Source organism: Lindgomyces ingoldianus (genome assembly GCF_010093535.1).
Source record: "Lindgomyces ingoldianus strain ATCC 200398 unplaced genomic scaffold BDR25scaffold_4, whole genome shotgun sequence".
Classification (NCBI taxonomy): Eukaryota; Fungi; Ascomycota; class Dothideomycetes; order Pleosporales; family Lindgomycetaceae; genus Lindgomyces; species Lindgomyces ingoldianus.
This window is the reverse complement of record NW_022985165.1, coordinates 2,099,664-2,110,562: the sequence shown is the minus strand read 5'-3', so window position 1 is coordinate 2,110,562 and position 10,899 is coordinate 2,099,664. Positions and strand designations below refer to the sequence as shown.

General features: G+C 29.6%; 1 protein-coding gene across 1 annotated transcript; it reads right to left on the bottom strand.

Annotated features, from left to right (window-relative positions):
• Window positions 1–622: 622 nt before the first annotated feature.
• BDR25DRAFT_350376 (uncharacterized protein) lies at window positions 623–1,543 on the bottom strand (the record flags this gene model as incomplete). The annotated part of the gene is made up of 9 exons (XM_033694692.1): window positions 623–715; window positions 767–817; window positions 862–882; window positions 1,018–1,056; window positions 1,090–1,112; window positions 1,182–1,267; window positions 1,301–1,369; window positions 1,417–1,487; window positions 1,529–1,543. 9 exons carry the CDS (start codon window positions 1,541–1,543, stop codon window positions 623–625), a joined length of 468 nt encoding a protein of 155 aa, XP_033552923.1.
• Between the last annotated feature and the right edge of the window lie 9,356 nt (window positions 1,544–10,899).

The following is a 10,899-nucleotide window of genomic DNA, read 5'->3' as shown; positions in this document are numbered from 1 at the left end:
GATCTTGCTAAGGGTTAAGCGAGCGCGCTAGCGCCTTAGCGCTGCGCAAGCTTTTCTCTCGCGAAAACTCTTTGCCTTCTTTACGCCCTATCCTAGTTTAGCTAAAATAGAGCTGACCTACTCTACCTTGCTTCCCTAGCTCTATATAGTAGTAGAGACAGTGCTTGTTATTACATTAAACTAGAATTAATCTTATTTTAGCTAGAGGACAGCAGCATAATATCTAGGTTAAACTGCGTAGTTAGCTTTAAGAGCTTAATTTGTTAACTAACTCTTATTAAAGAGATTTGCTAGTATAACTAGGCTAAGCCTTAGTTTATTAACAATAGCCATCTGCCTTTAAAGCCTTAGTTAGGCTAGGCAACTAAAGCAACCTTATTAAGGAGCCCTAAGCTAGGAGCGCTGCTCTAGTTTAAATTGACTGTAGGGGGGGGCCTACACTATTACCGCACAACGCGAAGAGAGCTGTGGGCTCTGTACAATACCACCACCACCCTTAATCCCCTGCTACATGATTAGAAGCGCTAAGGCAGCAGGCACCTTACAGGCCTAGAGACAGCAGGCCTACTAACATCTGCTGCACAGCTAGCAGCACTAATAGTTAAAAGCAATACATACACATCTACACAGCAAAAGTGTAACGATCCTCATGAATCGTTCCATCTCGAGTCGCCCGGAACCTCCGGAAGGCCCTCGTATCGGCCCCGACCTCGACCTGGCCCCGACCCCTGCTGTTACCCCTATTCCCTCATGTATTTAGTCGCACCTCGCCCCTGTAGCTAGCTCGGTAGTTTTCTGATATCCTTTTGTACAAGGCCTATAGGTGTCAATGGCATTCCCAGGTTCAGAGTCCCCACGCACTCCCATATGCCTCTGAGTGGACTCCCACCGCATTCGGACCCATTGTCTTGCCTGCGCCGTTACAAAAAGGGCAGATATAGTGGACTTAGCTAGTAGTTCTCTTAGTTACGTTAACTTAGAAGCTAGGTTGCAGTCTCTAGGTAGCTATAGGCAGACGAGACTGGCCTGGGGGAGAATACCTGTAGGTGGCACAATCTGCATAAGCTCTAGCTAGTATGCTAGGTGTACATTGGCAATGATAATAGGCTGCCCTACCAGCAGCATTGACAATAGCTGCACTGCCTGCAGTAGACAATAGCTGCTCCGCCAGCAGCATTAACAATAGGCTGCCCCGCCAGCAGCATTGACAATGGCTGCACCGCCTGCAGTAGACAACAGCTGCTCCGCTAGTGGCATTAACAATAGGCTGCTCCGCCAGCAGCATCGACCATAGCTGCACCGCCTGCAGTAGACAAAGGCTGCTCTACCAGCAGCATCGACCGCCCCATCTGCTTCACCCTCTCGGGACCTAAAGCAGCATCACCGATCAATCAGCTGCACTGCTAGCGGCATCACCGACCAATCAGCTGCACTGCCAGCAGCATCACCGACCAGCTAGCTGCACTGCCAGCAGCATCAAACGAATACTAGCATGGGGAAACTCTTAAAGCTTGAGATGCGGGTAGACCCCACTAGATACCATTGTACTTTATACCCTGCAACACTAGTTGTCACGACCTTATTATTAGTCGCAAGCTACTAGAGGAAGCAGGCGTATAGATTAACTGCAAGAACTGTGCACTAAGATAGCTAGAGAATAACAGGCTAATTAATTATAAACGCAACATTAACATCCCTATGCGCAGCTTGTCTTTAGAGATAAACCTAAGTTACTAAGAAAACACTAAGAGACGTAATAAACTTATAAGTGTAGCTGCGCTTTAACTAGTAGGTAAATAAAAGGCAACTAAGCATCTTATGTATAAGAAGAACCCTAGAAAGATGTGTAACTAGCTTAGCACTTTAAAGCTAAGCTTATAATCTTATTATAAAAATTACTGTAACTTAACTATATTACATAATACACTTATTAATGCTAGTCTAGACATTAATATAATAAGTCCTACTACCTTTATATTACATGCTTAATAAAAAAAGTTATCATTAGTTATATATATGTGTATAAAGTAAAGAAGCTTATTTAGAACTATTAAGAAGAAATAAACTAGCTTAACCTAGAGAAGAAGCTCTACTAGTTAATTTAACAAAAGCTTCTAGCACTATTATATGTAGGAGCTACACTAGCCTACTTTTTTAAAAAGGACTCTAATAAGCTTTTACTTTACTATAAAAAAGTTAACTATAACATCTAGCTTATAGCAAAGAACACACTATTAAGTAGCTTACTATATAGTATATTGCTAAAGTAACTTAAGCTAGTTAAAACTTACTTTAATAATTACTTATAACATAGTTTTATTATACATAGCAGCGCTAGCTATATATCTCTAGTGCTGTTTACTAAGAAGCTAGAAAAAAAGTAGCAGTTCTATGTTAACGTACTTCACAGGCGAGTTGCTTACACACCTAAGTTACTTACTTTTACTAAGACCCTACTAAACTACTCTTTTTACACTAATAAATTCCCTACAACACTACTTAAATATGCTAAAAGAATGTTAGATACAGCTTACACTTTAAGCTTTTAAATAAAACATAAAACTCTTAAAAAAATGTGCTATAGCTATATATAAGGTCTTATAAAAGATAATAAATAACTATAGCGCTAGATAACTTTTACAAGCTAATTTTACAGCTAAATTATAAAGGCTAGGTAATAAAAAAAAGTAGGTAATTATTAAAACTATACTTAAGCTATATGCGTAAGGAATTTCTTCTTAGATAGTATTTATAGCTAATATAGCTAATTTTTTACACGCTAAGCATAATCTAGGCTATGTTTATATAAACTAGCCTAGTACATTTATAAAGTGTTATTTAAAGCTTAAAGTAAAGTTTTAAGCATAAGTATAGTTAAAAGATATTTAGCTAATTATAAACTCTATCTTGCTAAAGTTATACATGTTATTATTCTAAATACTATACTAAGCTTTAATATTTTCTATAAAGCTAAACCTGCCTTAAATTACTTTAGAACTCTTATAAAAAGCTTTTTTATAGTTATACTTACACTTAAATGTTACTTTAAGCTCTAAATAACGCTTTATACACATACTAGGCTAGTTTATGTAAACATAGCTAAGATTATGCTTAGCGCGCAAAGAATTAGCTATATTAGCTATAAATGCTATTTAAAAGAAAATTTCTTACATATATAGCTTAAGTATAGTCTTAATAATTACCTACTTTTTTTATTACTTAGCCTTTATAATTTAGCTGTAGAATTAGCTTGTAAAAGTTATCTAGTGCTATAGTTATTTATTATTTTTTATAAAACTTTACACATAGCTATAGCACATTTTTTTAAGAGTTTTATGTTTTGTTTAAAAGCTTAAAGTGTAAGCTATATCTAACATTCTTTTAGCACGTCTAAGTAGTGTTGTAGGGAATGCATTAGTGTAGAAAGGGTAGTTTAGTAGGGTCTTAGTAAAAGTAAGCAACTTAGGTGTGTAAGCAACTTGCCTGTGAAGTACGTTAACTACTAAAAGCTTAATATAATTGTAAAAAAAACATATACTTAATTTCTTTAATCTAGAAGACTTTTACTTACCTAGTGTATACTAGGGTGTTTACTAAGCTAGATATATAACAAGCCCTTTACTGCATCTGTTTAAATAAAAAGGTAGAGAACTTTACTACCTTTTAAACATAATATAGCAACTACAAATACTATGTACTAATACTTAGCTTATGTAACAGACTAGCTATGTTCTAACACTATATTAATAAAGTGCTTTATAGCCTACTAGATAACACTTATATAGTATACCTTAATAATATTTTTATTTACTTAAAAGACTTATTCTAACATAAGAAATATGTTACATAGGTGCTTTATTAACTACTAGACGCTAGCGTTTAAGTAAACATTAAAAAAAACAAGTTTACTATTATAAAGACAAAGTTCTTAGGTCTAGTTATTAGCACTAACAGCATGCGCAAGGACCTAGGAAAGGTAGTAGCTATACGTAAATAGCCTATACTAACATTAATTAAGAGCTTATAATCTTTTCTAAGGTTCTATAACTTTTACTAAGCATTTTTAAAAAACTATAGACACATTATATAACTGCTTATAAAGCTGCTTAAGTGTAGTGCTTAGCACTACTTTAAAGAATGTAAGCTAGCAGCTTTTAATTAAGCTAAGGACCTAATGCTATTAGACGCTGTCCTTACGCACTACTTGTCCCACCGCTAGACACGCATGGAGACAGACGCTAGCAACAGAGTTGTAGCAGGTGTGCTTTCCTAGCTACAGGATAACAGACTCTAGCGACTAGTAGCCTTTTATTTAAAGACTATAAGCGCGCTCTAAATAAACTATAACATCTATAATAAAGAGATGCTTACTATAATATAAGGCTTATATAAGTAGTAAGCTTAGCTTATAAGCTTATAAATAACTAAGCTATTTAGCCCTTATAGACTATTAAGTGTTAGAGTACTTCTTAATTAAGCGTAAGCTTACTCTATAGTAAATGCACTAGGCTATAACAGTAGCTAATTATAACCTAAAGCTTACCTACTAGCTAGGGACTATGAATGTAGTAGCAGATGTGTTGTTAAGAAAGTAGGAAAAGATAAAAACTTAAAAGGATAAGAATAAGGCAGCTTGTACACGCGCCTTTCTTATAGCACACTAGATTAACCTAAGAACTGTTAAGGCTATAGTAGACAACCTAGCTTAGCAATCTGCAGAAGGACTACTAGCTATAAATGCTATAGAAGTGGCTACTAGTGACACCTTTATAGCTTTTTCATCTCTAGATAAGCCTTATGCGCTAATTAACTGCGTGTAAAGATAGGATGGTAAGTAGCACAGATAGCACTAAGAGCACGTTTTTAGAGAAAGATAGGAGTGTATTATAAGAGAGACAAATCGCTGCTAAGCCTTACTTGTTAGGATTTATGCTTATATACAAATCACAGGTTATATAACCTCTAAACAGGTTAGGTGAGGCCATACTAGCCTGTTCTAGGACATCTAGCCTTACATTATCCCCTCTTATAGTAGTCCTACAACTTAGAGGATAGAACAGATAATAATAGGCCTAAGTAGCATAATATAGTGTTATATAATGCTTTAAAGGCTTACTTTTACTTATTTTAGTTAATTTTATGTAAGTTTATTTAAAAACAACCTAAAGTTTTTAAGTAAAGGTAAAGTAAAAGTATAAAGTAGAAGTAAAGGTAAAATAGCAGTATATCTTACGCTAGTAGAGTAGCAGTTATAATAGTATATATAGGGTCTAACTGTCTTAGAAGTCTATTTTCTCTACACTTCTGCTCTTTTAACAGGTTAAAATTTAAAACTTTTTAAACTTTTTAAGGTAAGTATATTTTAAGCTACTCTAGTGTAATCTAGTGTAAAGAGGTGCTAACAAGCTTTAATAGTCCTATTTTACTTTACTTGCACTTACTTATACTTAATCTACTTTTAGCTTTTTTTTTATACTTAACTTTACTTAATAACTTTAAAATAAACTTTTATAGCCTACTTTATTATAATCTAGCTATAGTTTTTTTTAAAAAAAATTAATTAGCTTTTACTAATATAAACTTACACTTTAATAACTTTTATGTTTAATGTATTAATAAAATGTCTTATAAGGGCATTATAAATAAAAGTAGTAGCTGTTATATGCTTATAAATAATAAGTTATATTATAGTATTAAAAAAAAGAAAATTAAGTACACTAAGTGTGCTTATTACTTTAAATCTAGTAAAAAGTGCTTTAAAGTGCATATTTTAGCTTCTTTTAGTGTATTTACACGCAGTCTGTCTAGGCTAGGTATATAGCTTTAAAAGTAAGACACAGAATACTAGATAAACTTCTTCTAAATTAGGTAAGTTTACTTTATACACCTCTACACTAATTTAGCTTATAACTTTTCTTAGTTCTAAAAACTTCTAGTCTAGCCTTTTCTTTAGCCTTATTAATTTTATGTGTTTATTAGAGACTAATAACGTACTTCACGGGCGAGTTGCTTACACATCTAAGTCGCTTACTTTTGCTAAGACCCCACCCTAACAAACTCTATTATAGCCTATAACAACCCGCTCTAGCACTATATAGTACAGTACAGCCTAGAATATTATTTAAATACTACTTCTACTTCTTACTTACATGTTTACGTGTTATGCCTAGTCTAATTGCACTATTTATAGTGCCTTTAAAATAGCTTACTTACTTTAGCTTACACCTGCTTTTTTACCTTCTTTTTATTACTGTGCACTCTAAACCTTTTTAAAGCTATTAAGTGTAAGCTTTTTTAAATTATTAAGGTCTTTTTTACTTTAATTTACTTTCTTTTATATAATTTATATTATGTAGTAGCTTTATTAGCTACTTAAAGCTTAGTAATTTTTTATTACACTAATACTAGCTTATATATAATTATTACTACTCTTTTTAAAACTTTTTTAAACACTTTAATTATAAAAGTTAGTAAACTATTTATATGCGTTTAAATTTTTATTTTTATAAGTATTAATTATAACTTAAGTTTTAAAGTATTACTTAAAGTTTACAACTACTAAGGCTTATTATATATAAGTAGTAGTAGTAATAGAGTGTGTAACTTTACATTAAAGCCTATTATAACTTATTATAAGTTAAAAAAAACTAATATAGCGCCTTAAAACTTTTCTTAAATATTACTAAAAATAATTATAGCATTATAAGCTACTTTAAAGCACAGTAAAAACTTTATTTTTATAATATAAGTAATTTAGTTATATATAATGTTTTTAGCTTAGTGCTTATATACTTTTTTTAAAAAAGTAAAACAACCTACATTAAGTAGCTATAAAAAGTGTAATAAGTAAAAAAGTATATAAATAGTAATAATTTTATTATTTTTATAGTATTACTAAAAATAAAGTAAGTTATAGCTCTTATAGCTGTTAATAACTAGCAGACAGTAGCTGCTAACAGTATACTTTTTTATATGCACATTAAAGTGCTCTAACTAGTCTAAACTAAGCTAATTAGTAGTTTAGCTACGCTTAAAAATTATAATAACTTAATTTTAAAGTAAAATTTTCTTTTTATACTAGTTTAAAAAGTAGTTACTACTTTAAAAAATAATAAAAAGTAAAATAGCTTACTTTTTAGCATTAATACCTTAAATAGCTGTTGTCTACTTCTAGTTACCTAGCTAGACTACTTTTAGCTATTCTTATCTCTCTAAATTTATAATAACTACTTTAGTATATATTTAGCCTATTATAAACCTTATTTTATTAAAGTTATATATATTATTATTTTAGATGCTATACTTAGCTTTAATATTCTTTATAAAGTTAAACTAGCTTTAAATTACTATAAGATTTTTATAAAAAGCTTTTTTATAGTTATACTTACACTTACACTTTACTTTAAGCTTTAAGTAACACTTAATAAATATATTAGGCTAGTTTATGCTAATATAGCTTATATTATGCTTAGTGTGTAAAGAATTAGCTATATTAGCTATAGCTACTAGCTAGAGGGGAAATCCTTACACATCTAGCTTAAGTATGTGCTAAATAATTACCTACTTTTTATTATTATCTAGCTTTTATAAGTTAGCTATATAATTAGCTTAGAAAAGTTGTCTAGTGTGTTAGTTACTTATTATCTTTTAAAAGACTTTATAAATAGCTGTAGCATATTACTTAAAAAGTGTTATGTTTTATTTAAAAGCCTAAAGTGTAAGCTATATCTAACATTTTTTTAACATATCTAAGTAGTGTTATTAGAAATGCATTAGTATAAAAAAATAGTGTAGTAGGGTCTTAGCAAAAGTAAGCAACTTAGGTGTGTGAGCAACTTGCCTGTAAAGTACGTTACTTTATTTTTTACTTATAGTTATATATGCTTCTGTTGTTTATCTACATACTTCTTTTAATACATATTTATAGTAATAATTTTCTAGTAGTATTTTAACTATAGAGTAAGTACTTTTACAGCAACTTTATTTACTATATGTAATTCTCCCTAACCTAAAGGTTCTCTAGGCTAATCTAGCCCTCTTAGGTTTACTCTGTAGTATGCTTAGAAAGAAGTAACTTTTATAGTTATATGTATACTATTATTATACATAAACTTTACTATTAGTAACTACATTACCTAATTATCTTATTCTAGGTAATAGTAACATCTAAAGAACTGTTCTAAAGTTTAGTTTTGTCTTTTAGTCTGCCTATTAGTCTTAAAATAGTAGGCTAATAAGAGAATTTTTTATGTGCTAAAATAGTAATAAAAACTATTTTAGTACTTTAAGTTTATTATTAGCTTTTAATTAAAAATAATGTTTTTTAAAACTTTATAAAGGTAAATAACTTTTTTTAACTAAACTTTTACTAAGTCTAAAGCCTTCTAATTAGCTCTAGCTAGCACATAGTAGGCTATCTTAGTAAGATAATCTACTATTATAAGAATTACATTATATACTAACGTACTTTACAGGCGAGTTGCTCACACACCTAAGTTGCTTACTTTTGCTAAGACCCTACTAAACTACTCTTTCTACACTAATGCATTCCTTATAACACTACTTAAACATGCTAAAAGAATGTTAAATACAGCTTACACTTTAAGCTTTTAAATAAGACATAAAATTTTTAAAGAAATATGCTATAGCTATGTGTAAAGTTTTATAAAAAATAATAAATAACTATAGCGCTAGACAACCTTTATAAGCTAATTCTACAGCTAAATTATAAAGGCTAAGTAATAAAAAGAAGCAGGTAATTATTAAGACTATACTTAAGCTATATGCGCAAGGAATTTCCTCTTAGATAGCATTTATAGCTAATATAGCTAATTTTTTGCGCGCTAAGTGTAATTTAGGCTATGTTTACATAAACTAGCTTAGTATATTTATAAAGTGTTATTTAAAGCTTAAAGTAACATTTAAGTGTAAGTATAACTATAAAAAAGCTTTTTATAAAAGTCTTAAAGTAATTTAAAGCAGGTTTAGCCTTATAAAGAATATTAAAGCTAAGTATAGCATCTAAAATAATAACACATATAACTTTAGTAAGATAAAGTTTATAATTAGCTAAATATTTTTTAACTATACTTACACTTAAAACTTTACTTTAAGCTTTAAATAACGCTTTATAAACATACTAGGCTAGTTTATGCAAACATAGCCTAGATTACGCTTAGTGTGCAAAGAATTAGCTATACTAGCTATAAATGCTATCTAAAAGGAAATTCCTTACATATATAGCTTAAGTATAGTCTTAATAATTACCTGCTTTTTTTTATTACCTAGCTTTTATAATTTAGCTGTAAAATTAGCTTATTAAGGTTATCTAGCGCTGTAGTTATTTATTATTTTTTATAAAACTTTACATATAGCTATAGTACATTTCTTTAAAAGTTTTATGTTTTATTTAAAAGCTTAGAGTGTAAGCTGTATCTAATGTTCTTTTAGCACATCTAAGTAGTGTTATAGAGAATGCATTAGTGTAGGAAGGGTAGTTTAGTAGGGTCTTAGCAAAAGTAAGCAACTTAGGTGTGTAAGCAACTTGCCTGTGAAGTACGTTAACTCTAAGTATTTATAAAAGGGCAGCTGCGTTATAAAATCTATTATAACATCCTACTAGAGCCTATTAGGCAGTAGTAAAGGGTAAAGGAGCTTATATAAGTAGTGTTATAGAGCTACTAATTATCTACACCTTAGGTAGTTGTTATAGTACACCTTTACATCCTTTTTAAGCCTTTTTTAATTATATTAATATATAATCTTTTAAGTGCCTTTTTTATACTAAAGTAGCTTACTAATAAGCTATTATAGCACTTCTAGAACACTTCTGCCTTCTTTTAGTCTATTATTAAAGTCTTTTTTTTATATTAACTATAGCATGTTATTCTAGTTTATTTTAAAGATAAGTCTTTTTATTAAAGTTTTTATTATTTTTTATTTTACTTTTAGTCTTTAATAAGTCTGTTTTATTATAGTTTTTTTAATACTTAACATAAAGTTCTTATTATTGTTCTTTTTTAGTTCTTTGCTTATAGCTCTTTTAGAATCTAGCTGTTTTAGCTTTTATTTTTTTTTAAAGTTGTCTTTAGCTAAGCCTAAAGAATTTTAAAAACATATAATAGCTATAACTATTAATTTTTTTTATAATCTTATTAATTTAAAAGGTTGTGTATATTTATTACATACACTATATTTTCTTTTTAGAAAAGCTGTTATAACTCTTTAATATAGTTAAGTCTTCTTAAGAGTCTATCTGCTAGGTTTAGCTTTTCTAGACCGATGTAATAATAAAATTATATTTTATTATTCTTTTATAGACTTAGACCTGCTAGTAGTTTAAAGTTTTAGTTTCTATAAACTAGTAAAGATTATTATAGTCTATAAAAAGTTTAAATAGTAGACCTTAAAAGTAATGTTTCTAATATGCTAAACTTTTATTAATAGTAAGTAACTTTTTATTATAAGTATTATAATTATACTTAGCTTTACTTATCTTTTTTAAAAAAAAGCTAATTAGCCTTTATTAAGCCCTTTTAGTCTTATCTAAGACTAGTTAGCTTAAAATGCTATAAACTACACTCTTTAAAGTGTTAACTTTTACTTTAGTCTTTTTATTAGCATTAAAATAAGCTAATATAGAAACTTTAAAAAAAATAAGTTTTAAAGCTTTTAAAAAGCTGCTTTACTTTTAAGACTAATATTAAGCTTCTAACTTTTTTTTTACTTTTACTTTTAGCTATCTTTTGCTGCGTCTAGGCCCTTCTAGGTTAGCTTAGTAAGAGGTAGAGTAATTAAAAAGAAGTTAGTAATAAACTACTTATAGTAGTTTATAAACTCTATAAAAACATAAATACTCTAAATAGTCTTTAGCATTAGCTACTTCTAAATTATCTTAAT